The 23,406-nt window shown below is 49.1% G+C and overlaps 1 protein-coding gene across 3 annotated transcripts in view; it reads right to left on the reverse strand.

Moving 5' to 3' along the window:
- Positions 1 to 1,355: 1,355 nt before the first annotated feature.
- Positions 1,356 to 23,406, reverse strand: part of LOC147096439 (complement factor B-like) — a 94,487-nt gene continuing 72,436 nt past the window's right edge. The window contains exons 12-17 of one of the 3 annotated variants that reach the window (XM_085975213.1): positions 16,754 to 16,913; positions 13,988 to 14,067; positions 7,840 to 7,940; positions 7,262 to 7,397; positions 5,795 to 5,844; positions 1,356 to 4,869 (exon numbers count right to left, since the gene is read on the reverse strand). In XM_085975213.1, the coding sequence (XP_085831339.1) occupies positions 4,723 to 4,869; positions 5,795 to 5,844; positions 7,262 to 7,397; positions 7,840 to 7,940; positions 13,988 to 14,067; positions 16,754 to 16,913 (674 nt within the window). In that variant the 3' untranslated portion in view covers positions 1,356 to 4,722. Of the gene's footprint in view, positions 4,870 to 5,794; positions 5,845 to 7,261; positions 7,398 to 7,839; positions 7,941 to 13,756; positions 13,915 to 13,987; positions 14,068 to 16,753; positions 16,914 to 23,406 lie in introns of those variants that run through there. The other 2 variants (XM_085975214.1, XM_085975215.1) reach the window with 2 other exon arrangements.

Genomic DNA, 23,406 nt, shown 5'->3' on the forward strand with positions numbered 1-23,406 from the left:
TTTAAACTGAGTGTGATCGAGGCTCTAGTGCAGGGCAACCGCCCCCCCCCCCCCACCCCGCTCACCTGTTGAATAGAGCAGGAGGGAAGACAAGGCAATTCAAGAAGCATGGGCTGTGTGACACCAAACACTGGGCAGTGGACATTGAGTAACTCCAAACCGGGATTGGCCACCCGTTGCTATCACGGCTGAGGACGTACGGTCTTCCCACACACCCTCCTGGGGCTTTGAAATAGAAACATAGAAACATAGAAAATAGGAGCAGGAGTAGGCCATTCGGCCCTTCGAGCCTGCTCCGCCATTCAATCTGATCATGGCGGATTCTCTATCTCAACACCATATTCGCGCTCTCTCCCCATACCCCTTGATGCCTTTTGTGTCTAGAAATCTATCTATCTCCTTCTTAAATATATTCAGTGACTTGGCCTCCACAGCCTTCTGTGGTAGAGAATTCCACAGGTTCACCACCCTCTGAGTGAAGAAATTTCTCCTCATCTCAGTCCTAACTGTCCTACCCTGTATCCTGAGACTGTGACCCCTCGTTCTAGACCCCCCCAGCCAGGGGAAACAACCTCCCTGCATCCAGTCTGCCTAGCCCTGTTAGAATTTTATACGTTTCAATGGGATCCCCTCTCTTCTTCTAAACTCTAGTGAATACAGGCCTAGTCAACCCAATCTCTCCTCATATGACAGTGCTGCCATCCCAGGAATCAGTCTGGTGAACCTTCGCTGCACTCCCTCTATGGCAAGTATATCCTTCCTTAGGTAAGGAGACCAAAACTGCACACAGTGCTCCAGGTGTGGCCTCACCAAGGCCCTGCATAACTGTACTAAGACATCCTTGCTCCTGTACTCAAATCCTCTTGCAATGAAAGTCAACATACCATTTGCCTTCCTTACTGCTTGTTCATCTTCGGGCGGTTGCGTACGGGGGAGTGGCGGGTATCACGTTGTCTGCCCGTCGTGCGCCCCGCCTGATATTCGGTCCCATTGGAAGTCAACGGGCAGGCCTATAACGGGTGGCTGATTGATTGGCACCATCGCCAAGACGTATTTTTGAACCCCTGCCGTTTCCCGGGGGCATCAAGGGGTCAGTGGGGCATCTGATCAAAGGGAATTGGAGAAGTATTTGAAAAGGACGAGTATAATGGGACACAGGGAGCGGGCGGGGGACTGGGATTCGGGTAGACAGCTCCGGTACGGTGGGATCCTCCTGTGCTGTCAGTTGTATGATTACAAGAGACCCATGAACATCACACGCGTGATTTTCGTGACAAGGTTTTACTCCCCCCACCCCCATCGAATGCTGCGTCTGATCCTCGTTTATCATGAAACGTTTGCAAAAGAACAACGTAAATGTTTTATGAAGTTTATTCAACTGTTTCTTTCAATTGTTACATTTACAATATACATTCTGAAGCTAGCGATTGCACAGAACGGGTGGGGGCGGTGCGGGGGGAATGCACAGACCCACAGTCACCTTTCCCTCTTGTTCACAAGTGTAAGATGTCTTCAGAAAGACCTTTTAATCAATGAGGTATCCATCCATTTTTAACCAGTACCTCACCACTGATACCCGTCTCGATACATATTAAGCCGCTAAATGAGGAGCTCCAGTAACATGGTCACTCTCTCTCCCTCTTTCTCTCTCTCTCTCTGTCTGTGTGTGTCTCTCTCTATCTCTGTCTCTCGCACTCCCTCTTTCACTCTGTCTTGTCTTCCTCTCGCTCTGTCTCTTTCTCTCCCTCTCTCTGTCTCTGTGTGTGTCTTTATCTCTCGCACTCCCTCTTTCACTGTCTCTCTCTGTCTGTCTGCGTCTCCCTCTCTCTGTCTCTTTCTCTCCCTCCCTTGCTCTCTCTCTGTCTCTGCGTGGCTCTGTCTCTCTCTCCATCTCTCGTTTTCTCTCTTCCTCCCGCCTCTCTGTCTCTATATTTGTGTCTCTGTCTCTGTGTTGCTCTCTCTCTGTCTCTCCATCTATCTCTGTCTCTGTAACTCTCTCTCTCTGCATCTCTGTCTCTGTGTTCATCTCTCTCCCTGTCTCTGTGACTCACTCTCTCCATCTCTCTCTCTGTCTCTGTGTTGCTCTCTGTCTCTCTGTCTCACTCTCTCTGCGTCTCTCTGTCTCTGTGTTCATCTCTCTCCCTGTCTGTGACTCACTCTCTCTGTCTCTCTCTGTCTGTCTCTGTGTTGCTCTCTATCTCTCTGTCTCACTCTCTCTGCGTCTCTCTGTCTCTGTGTTGCTCTCTCTCTGTCTCTCTGTGACTCACTCTCTCTGTCTCTCCATCACTCTCTCTGTGACTCACTCTCTCCATCTCTCTCCCTTTCTCTCTGTGACTCACTCTCTTTGTCTCTGTGTTGCTCTCTGTCTCTCTCTGTGACGCACTCTCTCTGTCTCTCTCTCTCCTGCTCCCCCTCTCAGTGGACTTGAATATGGGGCGGGGAGTACAACGGATGGACGATTCTATACCTGCCCCCCGCCACCTGTGCGTTAACCGCCCAATGATGCATTTCTACCCCCCAGGAGCATGTATGGGGCGACTGGATGTCTTGATAAATTGATGAAGTCAAGACAAGGTCTTGCACAGGTTGAGTTGGACACAGTTGATGGGACGGGGCCCTTGTTGTGCATTGGTCGGTTTGTCTATGAGCAGAGGTGAGCCACTCACTGTTACCTAACTTCATCTAACCTAGTACACGATTAAACTGCTGTTCGAATCTGTTATTAGCGACAGAGTGACTGTGCACTTGAAGAACTATGAACTGAACAGAGAGAGCCAACATGGATTTGTAAAGGCTAAGTCATGTCTGATGAAGCTAGTTAAACTTTTTGAGGAGGTAACTAAAGTGGTAAGATACAGGAATGTCTATGGATGTTATTTATATGGACTTCTAGAAGGCATTCAATAAGGTTCCACACAAGAGACTGTTAACAACAATGAGAGTGCGTGGAATTGGAGGCAAGCTATTGACATGGGTAGGGAATTGGCTTGGAGGCAGGAGGCAGAGAGTAGGGATAATGGGCATGTACTCCAATTGGCAGGATGTGACTGGAGGTGTCCCCAGGGCTCGGTGCTGGGGCCTCAGCTTTTCACTATACAGGTAGACTATCCTTTATCTGAACTTCCGAAAACCGAAAACCTCTAAAAACCGAAGGTTTTTTTGTTCAGCGTAAGTCATGCGCACGACATGACCAGAGTGGCGCACGACTTACGCTGAGCAGGGCAGAGGGTCACTGAGTTCCCTCCTGGGTAAGAGATTGCAGGCCAAGCCAGGCAGTGTGAAGGAGGTACCGGGAGGGTGAACCCAACAATACAGCGGCCCGTCCGATATTCTTTTCTCCCCCCCGACCCGAACCGAACCGCGGCCCGTCCGATATTCTTTTCTCCCGACCCGACCCGAACCGCGGCCCGTCCGATATTCTTTTCTCCCCCCGACCCGACCCGAACCGAACCGCGGCCCGTCCGATATTCTTTTCTCCCGACCCGAACCGCGGCCCGTCCGATATTCTTTTCCCCCCCCCCACCCGACCCCCGACCTGATTTGTGGGCCAGCTTAGTAGGAGTCAGCCGATATCCGGCTTTCCAGAGAAGCAGGAAGGGGAATGAGACACGGAACAGTCGCAAGAGGTAGCCTGAACTTTTACAATTTATATTAAATACAAATTTCCCAGTCTTATAATAATACCTTCTGAAATCCGAAAAATTCCGAAAACCGAAACTCAGCTGGTCCCAAGGCTTTCGGATCAGGGATAGTGTACCTGTATTTATAAATGACTTAGATGAAGGAATAGAGAGCTGTAGATCCAAGTTTGCTGAGGACACTAAGTTAGGAGGCAGAGTAAGTAGTGTAGGTGGGAGCTGGAAGTTGCAAAGGGACATTGACAGATTGAGTGAGTGGGCAAAGCTGTGGCAGCTACAGTTCAATGTGGGAAAGTGTGAGGTCATCCACTTTGGACCTAAGACAGACAGAGCAGAGTATTTCCTAAATGGTGAGAAGCTCGGAACTGTGGAGGAGCGGAGAGGTGTAGGGGCCCAAGCTCAGAAATCATTAAAAACTAGGGGACAGGAACAAAAAAATAATTTAAAGGGCTAATGGAACGTTGGCCTTGATCTCGAGGGGGCTGGAACACAATGGGGTGGAAGATATGTTACAGTTACATAAAGCTCTGGTTAGACCCCATCCGGAGTAACTGTGTTCAGTCCTGGGCACCGTACCTCAGGAAGGATATGTTGGCCTTGAAATGGGTGCAGCGCACATTCACCAGAATGATCCGGGGGCTAAGAGGGTTAAATTATTGAGGGCAGGTTGCACAGACGAGGCTTGTATTCCCTTGAGTGTACAAGATTAAGGGGTGATCTAATTGAGGTGTTTAAGATGATTAAAGGAGTTGATAGGGTAAATATAGAGAAACTATTTCCTCTGGCGGGGGAGGGTGGGGGAGTCCTGAACAAAGGGGGCGTAACCTTAAAATTAGAGCTAGGGGTGAGGTCAGGAAGCACTTCTTCACACAAAGGGGAGTGGAAATCAGGAACTCTCTCGCCCAGAAAGCTGTCGAGGCTGGTCGATTGAAGATTGCAAAACTGAGATTGATCGATTTTTGTCGGGCAAAGGTATTAAGGGTTACGGAACCAAGGCGCATCGATGGAGTTTAAGATACAGATCAGCCGCGGTCTCACTGAACGGCGACACAGGCTCGCGGGGCGGAACAGCCTCCTCCTGCTCCTAATTGATGAAAGTTACAATGTCGCCGAGTTTCTGTTTCAGCCAAGGCAGCACCTTGAATAAGTTGACGTGGAAATCCCGGGCGTGTTTCTTGTCTGGTCTTACGGTGGCGCAGACGTTAATAACTCCCCAGCTTACGGCGCCCACCTGCAGAATATAGGAGAGCGTGTTAGAAACATAGGAGTCGGCCATTCGGCCCCTCGAGCCTGCTCCGCCATTCAATGCGATCATGGCTGATCATCCAAATTCAGTACCCGGTCCCTGCCTTCTCCCCATATCCCTTGATCCCTTTAGCCTTAAGAAATATATCTAACTCCTTCTTGAATATATTTAATGAATTGGCCTCAACTGCCTTCTGTGGTAGAAAATTCCACAGGTTCACCACTCTCTGGGTGAAGAAATTCCTCCTCATCTCTGTCGTAAATGGCTTACCCCTTTATCCTTAGACTGTGACCCCTGGTTCTGGACTCCCCGGCCATCGGGAACAGCCTTTCTGCATCTAGTCTGTCTAGTCCTGTTAGAATTTTATAAGTTTCAATGAGATCCCCTCTCATTCTTCTAAACTCCAGCGAATATAAGCCTAATCGACTCAATCTCTCTTCATACGTCATTCCTGCCATCCCAGGTATCAGCCTGGTGAATCTTCGCTGCACTCCCTCCATGGCAAGAACATCCTTCCTCAGATAAGGCGACCAAAACTGCACACCATACTCAAGATGTCCCAAATCTCCCCCAGGGGGTCTGGTAGTCTTGGCGTTAAGATCGATCCTGCAGGGTCTGTTGAAAAAGTGGGTTTAAGGGGCCCCTTATTCCAACCCTCATGCCATTCGGCCCCTCGAGCCTGCTCCGCCATTCAATAAGATCATGGCTGATCTTCGACCTCAACTCCACTTTCCCGCCCTATCCCCATATCCCTTTATTCCCCTAGAGTCCAAAATAAGGTCACCCCTGAGTCACTTCCTTGGTTTGACCTGCCATTCCTTCGAACTCAAGGACCCAGGACACAAGAGGTTGCTTTCCCGGATCTACAGTACTTGAAGGTAAACAGGGGTGCCCTGAGGTTTATACAAACCTGGATGAATCGTCTTTTCTTCTTAATGTACAACGCACCTCCCGAGTCACCTGGAAATCAACATTCCAAGAAATGGTTTAACGGGATCTTTTCAAGAAATTCATCGTCACTTAGAATCTCACAGCACAGGAGGCCATTCGGCCCATCGTGCCTGAGAGCTCTTTGAAAGAGCTCTCCAATTAGTTCCACTCCCCCTGCCCTTTCCCCACAGCCCGGCACATTTCTCCTTTTCAAGTATTTATCCAATTCCCTTTTGAAAGTTATTATTGAATCTGCTCCCACCGCCCTTTCAGGCAGCGCGTTCCAGATCACAACAACTCGCTGTATAAAAAACATTCTCCTCCTCTCCCCCGAGTTTTTTTGCAAATTACTTTAAATCTGTGTCCTCTGGTTACCGACCCTCCGGCCAGTGGAAACAGTTTCTCCTTATTTACTCTAACAAAACCCTCATGAGGAGATACACATAGACACTCATACATACACACACACACACACACACACACAGACAGACACACACACAGACAGACACAGATACACACACAGATACACACACAGACACACACAGACACACACAGACACACACACAGACAGACACACACAGACACACACACACACACACACAGATACACACACAGACACAGACATACACACAAACACACACACACAGACAGACACAGATACACACACAGACACACACAGACACACACACACAGGCAGACACAGATACACACACACACAGACACACAGACACACACACACACAGACACACACACACACAGACACACACAGATACACACACAGACACACACACAGACACACACAGACACATACACACAGACACACACAGATACACACAGACACACACACACAGACAGACACAGATGCACACACAGACACAGATGCACACACAGACACACACACACACACACACCAAGACACACACACATCAAGACACACAGACACAGATACACACACCGAGACACACACAGACAGACACACACAAACATATACACACAGACACACACAGGCAGAGACAGAGACACACACACACAGAGACAGAGACACACACACACACACACACACAGATACACACACATGCACACAGACACACACACACAGACAGACACAGAGAGACACACAGAGACACAGACACACACTCACACATAGACACAGGCAGAGACACACACAGACACACACACAAAGAGACACACACACAGACGCAGACACACACAGACAGACAGGCACAGACACACACACACACACAAGGACACACACAGACATGACACAGATGCAGACATACACAGACACACAGAGACACACACACAGACACACACACACTCACTCACAGACACACACACACTCACTCACAGACACACACACACTCACTCACAGACACAGACACACTCACAGACACATACACACATAGACACAGGCACAGACACATATTTGAAGTACTGAAGCAGGTACCTTTACAAGCGACCTCCTCATCCTGTGGTTGTTGCCCCCCAGTGCAGAGGAATCGATCTGTGACCACATCCTGCACAACCTTGACATTTTGATATTCCGGGGCCTGGAGTGCATTAGCCTCGCACTCTTTCCTCGTCTTAACGCAAGTAGAGAAGAGAGACACAGTGAATCTACACAGAGGGCAAGAGGCCCAGCAAACTCCCGCCCGCCCGCCCGACAATCCCAGTCCTTAAAAAACAAGTGGCTGATTTTCCAGCTACCTGATAATCACAGGCCTCCATCATCTCGGGTGCCGTAACTGAGCAGCGAGAAAAGGCGGTTTTGCAATTGCCGGCAATGCCCTTAAGACTGTGGGCGGAGGGGGGAGAACCAGCTCGTGATGACAATTCAGTGACCCCCCCGCATCTCCCCCACCCAACGCCTAACTGGAAAAGTGCAGAAGCGCTGAGCCCAGGGGGTGGGGTGGTCAGGGTTAGCTGAGGTGAGACACCTCGCTGAGCGGGGAATCCCGATTACAAGGACCCTCCATCACAAGCACCGCATCGCGTCAACAGACCGTCGGATCCTCACTTACTTACAGCTTCACTGGTCTTTATGGTGACGCGGGCTTCGTGCTCCGAGCTGCTTCTTTTCACGAAGACGGCCTGGACGGTCCCGGTGGTCGGCAGCAACTCCGTCTCTGCACAGAAGCAGAGGTTTGAGATTTGCGGCCCATTAAACCAGGTCCTCTTAACACTAGAGCTCGACACCCGAACCCGGCAGGCTCCCGTTCCCCGGCCGGAGGGTCAGGTCACGGGGAGGGGGCAGTCGGTGATCCTGAGTGAGTCCTAGTCACATCAGGGCTCAATACACACAGTGCGAGTGGATTACATTGTGAGTTACACTGTGAGTGAGTTACAGTGTGAGTGAGTTACAGTGTGAGTGAGTTACAGTGCGAGTTAGTTACAGTGTGAGTGAGTTACAGTGCGAGTGCGTTACAGTGTGAGTTACAGTGTGAGTGAGTTACACTGTGAGTGAGTTACACTGTGAGTGAGTGTGGTGATTATTCTTGTTTTATAAGAAGCATTGTAATTGGTTGCCTGTTTTCCTGCCTTGAGATATATGCTGTAAACTTATTGGTTAGTTGATTCCATGTGACCTGTGGTGGCCATCTTAAATTCAGTTTTCTACAGTTTGGTTGAGACTGGGTGCTCAACATGTACTTGCTGGTTTTTTAAGGTTAATAAAGCCTAGCTTTTGAAAGGCAATCTACTCTTTATTTCAATTTATTAACCTTTTGCTATAATGGAACGATATCTTCGACCGGAACGATTTAATGCTGACCCTAATTCTGCAGGAGTGGATGATCAATGGAAACATTGGTATCGTACATTTAAAAACTTTTTGGGTGTGTTGGATCAGCAATCTCTAAATAAGTTGGATATACTAATCAACTACATTGCTCCGGATGTGTATAAGTATATTTTGGACTGTGAAACTTATGAATTGGCTATTGCTACGTTGGAATTTTTTTTTGTTAAACCCAAAAATGAGGTATTTGCACGTCACCTTTTATCTGCCCGTAGGCGGCAGGCGGGAGAATCCTTGGATGCTTATTTACAAGCACTCCGGCGCCTTGGTGCTAACTGTAATTATAAGGCCGTGTCTGCAGAAGAACATAGGGAAGAGTCGGTACGGGATGCATTTATTAATGGATTACTGTCTAGATCAATTCGTCAGCGGTTATTAGAAAATAAGATCTTGGATCTTAAGAGTGCTTTTGAGCAAGCCTCTACATTGGATTTGGCTCAGAGAAGTTCGGATTCTTATGCTCTTTTTGATCGGCCTGCGACCGTGGTTTCGGCAGGTCCGGATGAAAGGGAGTTACGTGGATTTAATAGAAGTGAAGGCCCTTATAGATACGGGTAGTACTGAGAGCTTTATAAGTCTTCAGTTTGTGAGGGAGAAGCGTTTGAAAATTTCGCCTGTTTCCTATCAGGTGTGTATGGCTCAGACGACTCTCACCTCACAAGTAGCTGGTTGTTGCCTTGTGAAATTAATTCTCCTAGGTAATATGTATACTGATATATGCCTATCTGTTCTGCCTAATCTCTGTGCGGACATTTTGATTGGTCATGATGTGCTTCAATTAAATGAGTCCCTCAGTCTTTCTTTCGGAGGAACCAAGCCACCTTTGTCTATTTGTGGATTAACTTCTTTATTCATTTCTCCATTATCACTTTTTTCCAATTTGATGCCGGACTGTAAGCCAATTGCTACCAAGTCAAGAAGGTATAGCAGTCAGGATAAAGAATTTATTAATTCTGAAGTTCAACGTCTTTTATCGGAAGGAATCATTGAACCTAGTTTTTCGCCCTGGCGGGCACAGGTAGTTGTCACCACTAATGAGAGACATAAGAAGCGAATGGTGATAGACTACTCTCAAACTATTAACAGGTATACTCAATTAGATGCGTACCCCCTGCCTAAGATTGATGAGCTTATCAATAAAGTATCTCAATATAAGGTTTTTAGCACTATTGACCTAAAGAGTGCTTATCATCAGATTCCTATCGCTAAGAGGGACAAACCATATACGGCCTTTGAAGCTGGCGGAAAGCTGTACCAGTTTTGCCGAGTACCATTCGGTGTTACTAACGGTGTCGCCTGTTTTCAACGGGCAATGGATGCTTTTATAAGTGATAACTCTCTCTCTGACACCTTCTCATATTTAGATGACATCACGGTGTGTGGCAAATCTAGGGTGGAGCACGATTTTAATCTAGAAAGATTCCTTCAAGTTGCGGAAAAAGTTGGCTTAACTTTCAATAAAGAGAAGTGTATCTTTTCGACCACCGAGGTAAATTTACTGGGGTATATTATCTCGGGAAACAAGATTAAACCAGATCCAGAACGGCTGCGACCACTGATTGATTTACCTTGCCCTACTAATTCTAAGGCCTTGCAATGAGTTGTTGGACTGTTTTCTTATTATTCTAATTGGATTGCAAACTTCTCGCAGAAGATCCGGCCCCTTATTCGGGTTACGACATATCCTCTATCATGGGAGGCCAGGATGTGTTTTTTGTGCATTCTATTGATGAGCAGGTTCCCTTTGTGATTGAGACGGACGCTTCCGATTTTGCAATTGGGGCTACCCTGAACCAAAATGGAAGACCTGTGGCCTTTTTCTCACGTACTCTGAGCAATAGTGAGCACAGACATTCATCAATAGAGAAAGAGGCGTACGCAATAGTAGAAGCACTGCGTAAATGGAGACATTACTTATCTGGGCGACATTTTACGTTAGTAACTGACCAAAAATCTGTGTCCTTCATGTTTGATGTCAAACATTTCGGAAAGATTAAGAATGATAAAATAATGAGGTGGAGGATCGAGTTGGCATGCTACCATTTCGATATAGTCTATCGTCCGGGGAAGGATAATGTTGCCGCTGATGCGCTGTCGAGGGCTTATTGTTCTGTGCTTCACGGAGATATGCTTATTAATCTTCATAATGCTTTGTGCCATCCTGGTGTTACGAGGATGATACACTTCGTACGCAGTAAGAATTTGCCCTTTTCAGTTGAAGACGTCAAGCGGATGACTTCATCATGCTCTGTCTGCGCCCGGTGTAAACCGAATTTCTTTAAGCCTCAATGAGCTCATCTTATAAAGGCTACTTCTCCCTTTGAACGCCTGAGCGTTGATTTTAAGGGGCCTCTTCCTTCAACGACTCAGAATCGATATATATTTACTGTTGTGGATGAGTTTTCAAGGTTCCCTTTTGCTTTTCCTTGTGCAGATGTATCAGCTGCTACAGTTATTAAATGTCTGACTCAACTTTTTGTCATCTTTGGGATGCCTGCGTATATCCATTCGGATCAGGGAAGTTCTTTTATGTCTTCCCAGTTGAAGGAATACCTCCAGAGTCGGGGAATTTCTACTAGCAGAACTACCCCGTATAATCCCCAGGGTAATGGACAGTGCGAACGATACAATGGGGTGATCTGGAAGGCAGTTATGTTGGCTTTGACATCCCGGAACCTTAAGAATACACAGTGGGAAATGGTACTGCCTGATGCCCTGCATTCCATTAGATCATTGCTTTCAACGGCTACTAATGTGACCCCCCATGAAAGGCTCTTCAACTATCCGCGGAGATCCACTACAGGATATTCGGTACCTTCATGGCTTACTATGCAGGGACCTGTGCTGCTCCGACGCCATGTTAGACTGTCAAAGTATGATCCTTTAGTGGAGGAGGTGGAGCTATTGGAGGCAAATTCCCAATATGCTCACATTCGATTCCAAGATGGGAAAGAAAGTACGGTTTCAGTTAAAGACTTAGCTCCTTGTGGTGGCCAGCCCTCTCCTGAGGACATTAACAATAGCCATAATTCAGATAATGTTGATGTCGTCACAGATACTACGAACATTTCCAATCCTATTGCAGACACTTACAATTCTCTTAGTCTGCCCCCGATGGATGTTCATGACCCTCCCAGTCTACCTTCTAATGGGACTTCCAATCCGGAAACCGTTGATAATCGGGATATTGATAGCCTCCCTGCAGAAGATATTTCTGTGTCTCCTGGTGTGGGAGGGCAAGGAACTCCACCAAGGCTAAGAAGGTCGACACAAACAAGATATCCGGTCGACCGATTAAAAATGGACTTTTAAAATAATTAATAATTTAATAGTAACATTTTAAAATTGTTGAAGGCATTATACATGTATTGCTCTAGTCATAAATAACTAATTGTAAACTGTAAAGGCTACCTAGGTTGAAGTATATTTTAAAAGGAGGGGTGAATGTGGTGATTATTCTTGTTTTATAAGAAGCATTGTAATTGGTTGCCTGTTTTCCTGCCTTGAGATATATGCTGTAAACTTATTGGTTAGTTGATTCCATGTGACCTGTGGTGGCCATCTTAAATTCAGTTTTCTACAGTTTGGTTGAGACTGGGTGCTCAACATGTACTTGCTGGTTTTTTAAGGTTAATAAAGCCTAGCTTTTGAAAGGCAATCTACTCTTTATTTCAGTGAGTTACAGAGTGAGTGAGTTACAGTGCGAGTGAGTTACAGTGCGAGTGAGCTACAGTGTGAGTGAGTTACAGTGCGAGTGCGTTAGTGTGAGTTACAGTGTGAGTGAGTTAGAGTGTGAGTGAGTTAGAGTGTGAGTGAGTTACAGAGTGAGTGAGTTACAGAGTGAGTGAGTTACAGTGCGAGTGGGTTACAGTGTGAGTGAGTTACAGTGCGAGTCCATTACAGTTTGAGTTACAGTGTGAGTGAGTTACAGTGAGTGAGTTACAGTGCGAGTGAGTTACAGTGCGAGTGAGTTACAGTGCGATTGACTTACAGTGTGAGTGAGTTACACTGTGAGTGAGTTACAGTGCGAGTGAGTTACAGTGAGTGGGTTACAGTGAGTGAGTTACAGTGCGAGTGGGTTACAGTGCGAATGAGTTATAGTGTGAATGAGTTATAGTGTGAGTGGGTTACAGTGTGAGTGGGTTACAGTGTGAGTGGGTTACAGTGAGTGAGTTACAGTGAGTGAGTTACAGTGAGTGAGTTACAGTGCGAGTGAGTTACAGTGCGAGTGAATTACAGTGCGAGTGAGTTACAGTGCGAGTGAGTTACAGTGTGAGTGGGTTACAGTGCGAGTGAGTTACAGTGTGAGTGGGTTACAGTGTGAGTGAGTTACAGTGCGAGTGGGTTACAGTGCGAATGAGTTATAGTGTGAGTGGGTTACAGTGTGAGTGGGTTACAGTGTGAGTGGGTTACAGTGTGAGTGGGTTACAGTGAGTGAGTTACAGTGAGTGAGTTACAGTGCGAGTGAGTTACAGTGCGAGTGAGTTACAGTGCGAGTGGGTTACAGTGCGAGTGGGTTACAGTGCGAGTGAGTTACAGTGCGAGTGGGTTACAGTGCGAGTGGGTTACAGTGCGAGTGGGTTACAGTGCGAGTGGGTTACAGTGAGTGAGTTACAGTGTGAGTGAGTTACAGTGAGTGAGTTACAGTGCGAGTGAATTACAGTGACTAAGTTACAGTGAGTGAGTTACAGTGTGAGTGGGTTACAGTGTGAGTGAGATACAGTGTGAGTGAGTTACAGTGCGAGTGAGCTACAGTGTGAGTGCGTTAGTGAGTGGGTTACAGGGTGAGTGGGTTACAGTGTGAGTGAGATACAGTGTGAGTGAGTTACAGTGCGAGTGAGTTACAGTGCGAGTGAGTTACAGTGTGAGTGCGTTAGTGAGTGGGTTACAGTGCGAGTGAGTTACAGTGCGAGTGAGTTACAGTGTGTGAGTTACAGTGCAAGTGAGTTACAGTGAGTGGGTTACAGTGAGTGAGTTGCAGTGTGTGGTGCCGTACTATCCAGTATTTAATTTGATCTACAGCATTCTGTGACCTTAAGCACTGTGCTTAAGTCGTGAGTGAAGGCTGAATCAATCACACAGTCAATTCAAGGCCGACTGTGTTATGTTCATTAATAACTAGACATTCTTATTATGAACAGCTAGCTTCTAGCTAGACATTTATTCAGTACACGTTCTCTAGGTACAGCATCTGTAGAGATTCCGCATGTGTGCTTCTGTGTGCAGGCTTCCATCTTGACTACTGCCTTGTGGGTAGCCTAGTGCATCGTGGGTAGCCCACTCTTATATACATACAGCACCACCTAGTGTACCATTCCAGAATGACAGGTTACTGATCATTACAGACTGTACCTTGTAATTTGTCTAGACACTTACCCTGGTCCATGCACGTTGTTGCCGGGTGAGGTTTGCGCAAGGCTCGGGTTGTTTCCCTTGTGCACGGTAAGCAAATGGATCTACGGACAGAAAGAAATCATCATCGAGAAACTCCAGGACACACACGGGTAACCCAGGAGCCGAGAGATTCCCACTGGTGATACGGACAGATAAGCTGTCTTGCTGGGATAGCCATGGAGGTGCTTTGATCACCCGCAGCCTCCTGATGTATTGTCGGACTATCAGCATGTGGTAAAGTTCCCTGCATGATTGACACGTCCCTCCTGTAATACGTGGCTCATCACATTTTACCCATCACACGTTCCCAGTCAGATTCAAGTCATAAGTTCACCTTCACAACTTCGCTGTCGCTCTTTCCCATTCACAGTTATTCTGTCCCCTTACACTCGGCGCTATTATAACCGCACCTTGTTCAAAACGGTGCTATACACACTGCTCCCCAGTCACACCGGGTCCCCATTCACACTGACCCCCGATCACACCGGGTCCCTATTCACACTGATCCCCAATCACACCGGGTCCCTATTCACACCGATCCCCGATCACACCGGGTCCCTATTCACACCGATCCCCAATCACACCGGGTCCCTATTCACACCAATCCCCAATCATACTGGGTCCCTATTCACACTGATCCCCAATGACCCCGGGTCCCTATTCACACTCGTGACTATAAAGAATGAAGATGTGTACAATCAATTCATGACTTTGGTTCCTGGGGAGAGCGGTTCCCTTCACACAATATTAATTGGGCTGGAACTTTACGCAAGCGTTTAGTCAGTGATCCCGCTCCCGGTGTGGGACTGACAGGTGCGGGAGATGCGGGGTCGGCGCTTTATAGTGTGGCAGTCGCATCTCTACCCGGCTTTCTGAGGCAGTGAGATCCCTTGCTGAGAGCACGGGATCGCCAGACCAGTAAAGGTACCATTCAGTGGAAGTCACAATCAAACTGTACAGGCCTCTGGTCACTGAGTTCTTGAGCACTGAGCCCAGTTCTGGTCATTGAGGCTCAAGGGTGTCATTCAACCACAGGCGGCTGGGTGGAGAAGATCCCCAAGGGGTTATCCCCAGTATCCGTGGTGGTGGTCCAAGTGATCAGGAAAAGACGGAGAGACATGGGCTTTTCAACAAGTGTCTGAGAGGTGACCTTATCGAGCGATGCGAGATATTGGCCCTGAAATTAGGATCGGGAGCTTGCCGCGCGTGCAAACCCCCGATGTTCACTTACCCGGCGCGCTGACATTTTAATTCTGGCCCACATTGCATTTCCTCTCACTGGCCCGCTTGTGGTCCTGCCGCGCTGTGCGTGCATGACCCAGCGGCGTACTTAGTGCGATGAGCCGGCTGGGATCACGTGAGCACAGGGCAACCAATGGGAGGTTGCAAAAGTTCATTCATGAGTTTGACAGTAAGAGCTGTCAAACTCATGAAAACTCCTGGCCCCAAAACACTACTTAAACCTGAAAGAAAATTTAAAAAAAAACATTGCACTACCTAAATGAACCATAAAGAACTCTGAAAAACTATTTTAAACAATAATTTTAAAATTTGAAAAAAAAAATTATATAAAAAATCGGGGCTAAAACTAAACTTACCTTACTGTAAATTCTTTAAAAATAACAAACATGTGGAAAAAAAATGTCTCAATTGTATGATAGACCACTTACCTGTAAAACTAAGTACTTACGTGTGGTTTTTCAATGCGTAAATACCGGCGGCCTTTACACATGCGCAACTCTCTAAAAATAGAGGAAATCCAAGTCGCACGCGCTGCCCGATACCGCGCACGCGTTCAGCCTCTTAACCCCTTGGGTCAGAGGGCAGGAAATGCCGGTTTTCAGCGCATGCGCTGTGCATGCTGAAAGCCAGCAATTCCTCCAGGCACATGCGTGAGTACCCCGTCCGTACTCATGCGTTGGGCCCGGAATTACTGGGCCATTTTAAGGAATGGATGTGATTGCACTAGAGGGGGTGCAGGAGAGATGCCTGGGCTGGGGGATTTTAGCGATGAGGAAAGATTGGATAGGCTGGGGTTGTTTTCTTTGGAACAGAGGAGGCTGAGGGGAGACATAATTAAGGTGTGTAAAATTATGAAGGGGCCTTGATAAAGTGGATAGGAAGGACCTATTTCCCTGAGCAGAGAGGTCAATAACCAGGGGGCATAGATTTAAAGTAATTGGTGGGAGGTTTAGAGGGGATTTGAGGGGAAATTTCTTCACCCAGAGGGTGGTGGGGGTCTGGAACTCACTGCCTGAAAGGGTGGGAGAGGCAGAAACCCTCATCACATTTAAAAAGTATTTGGATGTGCACTTGAAGTGCCGTAACCTACAGGGCTACGGACCAAGAGCTGGAAAGTGGGATTAGGCTGGATGGCTCTTTGTCGGCCGGCACGGACAAAGATGGGCCGAATGGCCTCCTTCGGTGCTCTAAATTTCTACGATTCTGTGACGAATGGAAAGGCTAAATGGGGGAAGGCTCAAACTGGTAATGGACCAAGCGAGGCCCGATATCAGTCAATGCTTCGTACAAAGAGTGATCAACACATGGAAATGCATTCGCATATAGAGTAACGGAGTCCTACTCTATCCAGGAGTCCTTTCCATGCCTTGACTCAAGAACCAATTGGGTGCTGCCTTGCGAGAAGGGGCTTGAGGTTCTTTCCCGGGTGGATGTGCTAATGCCCTTCCTCGGGGTACAATTGTCTTGCGACCTTGTTAATTTACCCCAAAGAGTGAAGGCAGTTACCTGATTGATTCTGTAAAGCTTATACCGTCCTTCAACTGAAGCAAAGCCACATCGTAATCGTAAAACTGGCTGATGTTCTGAGCCACCTTCCTGTTTATCTTGTAGTTTGGATGGAGGTGCACATCTACTACGGAGTACGTTCTGACATTCGCGTTTTCACCTGTGTAAGTAGACCAGGAGCAAGAGCAGTCGTTCATTATATTGAATGGGATCTTGAGCATCCCCCACCCCCCCGCCATTGGCGGCCGCACCTTCAGCTTCCCGAGGCCCCAAGCCCTGAAATTTCCTCCCTCAACGTCTCCGCCTCTCTCCCCTCCTTTATGCCGCTCCTTAAAACCTATCTCGTTGACCACGCTTTTAGTCACCTGTCCCAATAGCTCCTTATTTGCGCACAGCAATCTCCAAACAAGCAGCAACTTGATCACAGCCAGATAATCTGGGGGTTTTTTTTTTTAGTGCTGTTGGGCGAGGGCTAAATATTGGCCAAGGACACTGGGGAGAACTCCTTATGCGGCCCGGTGTCCAAATATTTTGCCTGATAATGCTCCTGTGAAACGCCTTGGGACGTTTTACTACGAGCAAGTTGTTGTTGTATATATTGAAACTTATAAAATTCTGACAGGACTGGACAGACTAGATGCAGGAAGGATGTTCCCGATGGTCGGGGAGTCCAGAACCAGGGGTCACAGTCTAAGGATAAGGGGTAAGCCATTTAGGACAGAAATGAGGAGGAATTTCTTCACCCAGAGAGTGGTGAACCTGTGGAATTCTCTACCACAGAAGGCAGTTGAGGCCAATTCATTAAATATATTCAAGAAGGAGTTAGATATATTTCTTAAGGCTAAAGGGATCAAGGGATTGGGGAGAAAGCAGGGACAGGGTACTGAATTTGGATGATCAGCCATGATCTCATCGAATGGCGGAGCAGGCTCGAGGGGCCGAATGGCCTACTCCTGCTCCTATCTTCTGTGTTTCTATATCATTTCTAAAATAAGGCAACCCTCTTCCTAAACTGCTCTCCCCATCTGACAAACCTTCTCAAAACCCACCTTTTTGACCATCCTTTGGGTCAACCCCTCCTAATTCTCTGACCACGGGTCATTGGCCATTCCTTCCTCCGATTGTATTTTTTTTGCTCTCTCCCTCCCCCTCTCCGTAAAGCCCCTTCTGGGCTGAGGAATCGACAGGTAGAAGGTTAAAGAGAGGCGAGGGGCAGATTGCCCTGTCCCTGTACCGGCGTTAAACAAATGCAGGCGGTTGTTGTTGTTGGGTCTGAGGGTGCCAGTACTGAGCTTTTCACGCCGGTCGCATCTATCAGCCGTGGCTCAAAGTCCTAAGCCAGAGGCTTGAGCACAAAATAAACCTAGGCTGACACTCTCAGTGGCAATACTGAGGGAGCGCTGCACTGTCGGAGGTGCTGTCTTTCGGATGAGACGTTAAACCGAGGGCCCGTCTGCCCTCTCGGGTGACGATGGCCACTATTTCGAAGAAGAGCAGGGGGGAGTTATCCCCGGTGTCCTGGGGCCAATATTTATCCCTCAACCAACATCACTAAAAACTGATTATCTGGTCATTATCACATTGCTGTTTGTGGGAGCTTGCTGTGTGCAAATTGGCTGCCACGTTTCCCACATCACAACAGTGACTCCGCTTCAATAAAGTACTTCATTGGCTGTGAAGTGCTTTGGGAGGTCCGGTGGTCGCGAAAGGCGCTATATAAATGCAAATCTTTCTTTGTTTCTGTTGGGAGGCCGTGCCTGCTGCTCAGAGGGCCTTGAAGGATTTTCTGGAGCCGGTTGGCCTCAGTACCCTTTAGTGTCTGCTGGGCTCAAATATGGCCAAGACCGATGGGGCAAAAATCTCCCCTGTCGACTGGCAGTAAGGGGCTAAGTGCAGGTGCCGGTGGGTGAGTGGGCCCACAAAGCACGACCTGCCCAGAGTCCGACGCTATAACCATCACACTCAGTCACTGAAACGTCTCAGGTGACTTGCATTTATATAGCGCCTTTCACGATCTCAGGATGTCCCAAAGCGCTTTACAGCCAATGAAGTACTTTTGAAGTGTAGTCACTGTTATACTGTAGGCAATATGGCAGCCAATTTGTACACAGCAAGCTCCCAGAAGCAGCAATGTGATAATGACCAGATAATCTGCTTTTTTTTTTTTAAATGAGGGCTAAATACTGGCCAGGTCACCAGGGAGAACTCCCCCTTGCTCATCTTCGAAATAGTGTCCGTCGGTTCTTTCACGTCCCACCCGAGAGGTTTGACGTCTCAACCGAAAGACAGCACAGCACTCCCTCGGTGCCGCCCCCTCTGACATTGCGGCACTCCCTCAGTACAGGCACCAGGGAGAGTCGGCCTGGATTAAGTGCTCAAGTCTGTGGAGTGGGACTACGAAGTCACGATGACCTTCTGACTCAGAGGCGAGAGAGAGCGAGAGTGCTAGCCCACTGAGCCACGGTTGACGGGCGATACTGGTAAGCAGGGGCACTTTCTGAAGTTGAGGCTCCAGCACGTTGTCAGGGTGAGGGAGAGGTTCGCTCTGCATCCGGCCTTCATTTACCTGACCTGGGACTTCTTGCTAGTTCGGCCTACAGCATGCCACCTCCTCAGAACTAACATCTGGCCACCTGAATGACTATCCAGCGGCAATGACAACATTAGCAAAGGCCGTTTCTCCTCAGCCCTCACTGAAGCCCGCGTATAATCTACTCTAATACAAAAAGAAAATACTGCAGATGCTGGAAATCTTAAATAAAAACAGAAAATGCTGGAGATACACAGCAGGTCAGGCAGCATCTGTGAAACATAGAAACATAGAAGATAGGAGCAGGAGTAGGCCATTCGGCCCCTCAAGCCTGCTCCGCCATTTAATGAGATCATGGCTGAATCATCCAAATTCAGTACCCTGTCCCTGCCTTCTCCCCATATCCCCTGATCCCTTTAGCCTTAAGAAATATATCTAACTCCTTCTTGAATATATTTAATGAATTGGCCTCCACTGCCTTCTGTGGTAGAGAATTCCACAGGTTCACCACTCTCTGGGTGAAGAAATTCCTCCTCATCTCTGTCCTAAATGGCTTACCCCTTATCCTTAGACTGTGACCCCTGGTTCTGGACTCCCCCGCCATCGGGAACATCCTTCCTGCATCTAGTCTGTCTAGTCCTGTTAGAATTTTATAAGTCTCAATGAGATCCCCTCTCATTCTTCTAAACTCCAGTGAGTATAAGCCCAATCGACACAATCTCTCCTCATACGTCATTCCTGCCATCCCAGGTATCAGTCTGGTGAATCTTTGCTGCACTCCCTCCATGGCAAGAACGTCCTTCCTCAGATAAGGTGACCAAAACTGCACACAATACTCAAGGTGTGGTCTCACCAAGGCCCTGTACAACTGCAGCAAGATATCCTTGTTCCTGTACTCGAACCCTCTCGCTACGAAGGCCAACATACCATTTGCCTTCTTAACCGCCTGCTGCACCTGCATGCTTACCTTCAGAGAGAGAAACAGAGTTGACGTTTCAGGTCGATGACCTTTTGTCAGAACTGGAAAAAAGCTGGAACTGGAACAGATTTTCAAGCAAGTGTAGGAGCTGGGAAATGGGGGAGGGGATGAAAGAACAAAAGGTCTGTGATAGGATAGAAGGCAGGAGAGGTTAAGAGACATTGGGGGAGAAATTGGGTGAGTAGCGCCACCTGTTAGCGCCTAAAGAGGCAGTCAGTGGCTGGAGCGCCACTGGCTGCGTCTCCCGCAATATTCAGTAGGGGCGCTAATGGTGGCGTTAGGCATTTGTGCTGCGCCACCACCGATGACGTCATCGGTGTGCACAGCACCCCATTCGTGCCCCGTTCGCAATATTTGGTAGCGAACGCCGCAGTTGCGCCATTCGCTACCCGCGCCCGGTTCACGGGGCCTTACTGTGCCGGCAGCGGCGCAAGTTAAGGTGGAGGTGCGGGGCGGCCGCTTTTTCGGCGGCCGCCTGCCAGCACCTCCGTCCCCGGCCTCCTAACCCCCCCCCGCCCCCCGCGGCATTGCCGGCTGTTTCCCGAGAGCCCGGCACTTCTCCTTGGTGCCGGGCTCATTTGCCGGCACTCGCGAGCGGGGATCGCGCTGTTGCAGGCACCTCCCCCTTAACAGTGGGAGGAAGGCCTGCAGTACCGCGGCGTGTGGCGCTGCGGCACGTTGCGCTGCGATAATCAGTTTCAGCGCCCTAAGAGGGACGTGGAGCGCCTCGAGCCTCGCCCCGTGTCCCTCGAGGGGCACTGAAACTGAATTTCTGGCGATCGGTATCACTCCGATCGCTGCGCTAAATCCTGCGCTCAGGCGACTTTTGCGCCACTTTGGCGCCCCAACCCAATTTCTAGGCCTTTGAGAGATATTCAGGGCAAAAGGAGATGGTAACGGGACAGGTTAAGAAACAAAGGATGGCTCAGGATGAAGTGTGAATTGCGCTGGAAGAATGAAAGACAGCGGCCAGGTGGGGGAGAAGAACAGAAGGCACAAACAAAAAGTGTGGATAAAAAATATATAATATGATAGGGGCCGAGGTTATGATCTTCTGTTCTTCTCTCCCATATGGCAGCTGTCTTTCACTCTGCCAGCGCAATTCACACTCCATCTAGAGCCATCCTTTGTTTCTTAACCTGTTCCATTACCATCTCGTCTCGCCTTGAATATCTCTTAATGTCTCTTAACCTCTTCTGCCTTCTATCCTGTCACAGACCTTGCCTTTTGTTCTTTCATCCCCTCCCCCATTTCCCAGCCCCTACCCTTGAAACGTTAACTCTGTTTCTCTCTTCACAGATGCTGCCTGACCTGCTGAGTTTCTCCAGCATTTTCTGTTTTTATTACAATCTACTCTATGTGGGTTCAAGTCCGACGCCAGAGACTTGAGCACAAGACAAATCTAGGCCGACATGCCCAGTGCAGTACTGAGGGAGCGCCGCACTGTCGGAGGTGCAGTACTGAGAGAGCGCCGCACTGTTGGAGGGGCAGTACTGAGGGAGCGCCGCACTGTCGGAGGTGCAGTACTGAGGGAGCGCCGCACTGTCGGAGGTGCAGTACTGAGGGAGCGCCGCACTGTCGGAGGTGCAGTACTGAGGGAGCGCCGCACTGTCGGAGGGGCAGTAGTGAGGGAGTGCCGCACTGTCGGAGGGGCAGTACTGAGGGAGCGCCGCACTGTCGGAGGGGCAGTACTGACAGAGCGCTGCACTGTCGGAGGTGCAGTACTGAGGGAGCGCCGCACTGTCGGAGGGGCAGTAGTGAGGGAGTGCCGCACTGTCGGAGGGGCAGTACTGAGGGAGCGCCGCACTGTCGGAGGGGCAGTACTGACGGAGCACCGCACTGTCGGAGGGGCAGTACTGAGGGAGCGCCGCACTGTCGGAGGGGGAGGACTGAGGGAGTGCTGCACTGTTGGAGGGGGAGGACTGAGGGAGTGCTGCATTGTCGGAGGGGCAGTACTGAGGGAGCGCCGCACTGTCGGAGGGGCAGTACTGACGGAGCACTGCACTGTCGGAGGGGCAGTACTGACAGAGCGCTGCACTGTCGGAGGGGCAGTACTGACAGAGTGCTGCACTGTCGGAGGGGCAGTACTGAGGGAGCGCCGCACTGTCGGAGGGGCAGTACTGACAGAGCTCTGCACTGTCGGAGGGGCAGTGCTGAGGGAGTGCTGCACTGTCGGAGGGTCAGTACTGAGGGAGCGCTGCACTGTCGGAGGGGCAGTGCTGAGGGAGCGCCGCACTGTCGGAGGGGCAGTACTGACGGAGCACTGCACTGTCGGAGGGGCAGTACTGACAGAGCTCTGCACTGTCGGAGGGGCAGTGCTGAGGGAGTGCTGCACTGTCGGAGGGTCAGTACTGAGGGAGCGCTGCACTGTCGGAGGGGCAGTGCTGAGGGAGCGCCGCACTGTCGGAGGGGCAGTACTGAGAGAGCGCCGCACTGTCGGAGGGGCAGTACTGTGGGAGTGCTGCACTGTCGGAGGTGCCGTCTTTCGGATCGGATTCTACCGCGCCAACTTGTGAGCAACCACAGTGTGTAGCCGAATCATTCCTGTACCTGTATCTTCCTGTGTTTTTCATTCAATCTCCTGAGAGGAGGCGAGGCTCAAACACCCCTCACAATCGGCCGAAGCAAGACCCCAGAACATTCCCCTGTTCCACTCGGCCTTGCTGCCCTCCCACAGGAAACTCGACCCTCCGAGCCCCAACAGCAGAAGTTGCTGTGGTCGGCCATGGTGCACTCGATCTCCCTGTCACCATAGTCCCATTCCTGGGCACATAGCTGCTCCGAAATAAAGCCAGTCAAGCTTTGGGTCAACATTTCCATGGGGCGTCTTTGCGCGATATTTATTCATGCCCATCAAAGGCTGTGGTAGCCGAGCGGTTTATAGTGCCATAGAGTTATACAGCACAGAAAGAGGCCCTTCGGCCCATCGTGTCCGCGCCGGCCATCAAGCCCTGTCTATTCTAATCCCATTTTCCAGCACTTGGTCCGTAGCCTTGTATGCTATGGCGTTTCAAGTGCTCATCTAAATGCTTCTTGAATGTTGTGAGGGTTCCTGCCTCTACCACCCTTTCAGGCGGTGAGTTCCAGATTCCAACCACCCTCTGGGTGAAAAAGATTTTCCTCAAATCCCCTCTAAACCTCCTG

This window comes from Somniosus microcephalus, unplaced genomic scaffold (genome assembly GCF_052327205.1).
Source record: "Somniosus microcephalus isolate GS21.2 unplaced genomic scaffold, FLI_Smic_1.0 unresolved_chr1, whole genome shotgun sequence".
In the NCBI taxonomy this organism is placed as follows: Eukaryota; Metazoa; Chordata; class Chondrichthyes; order Squaliformes; family Somniosidae; genus Somniosus; species Somniosus microcephalus.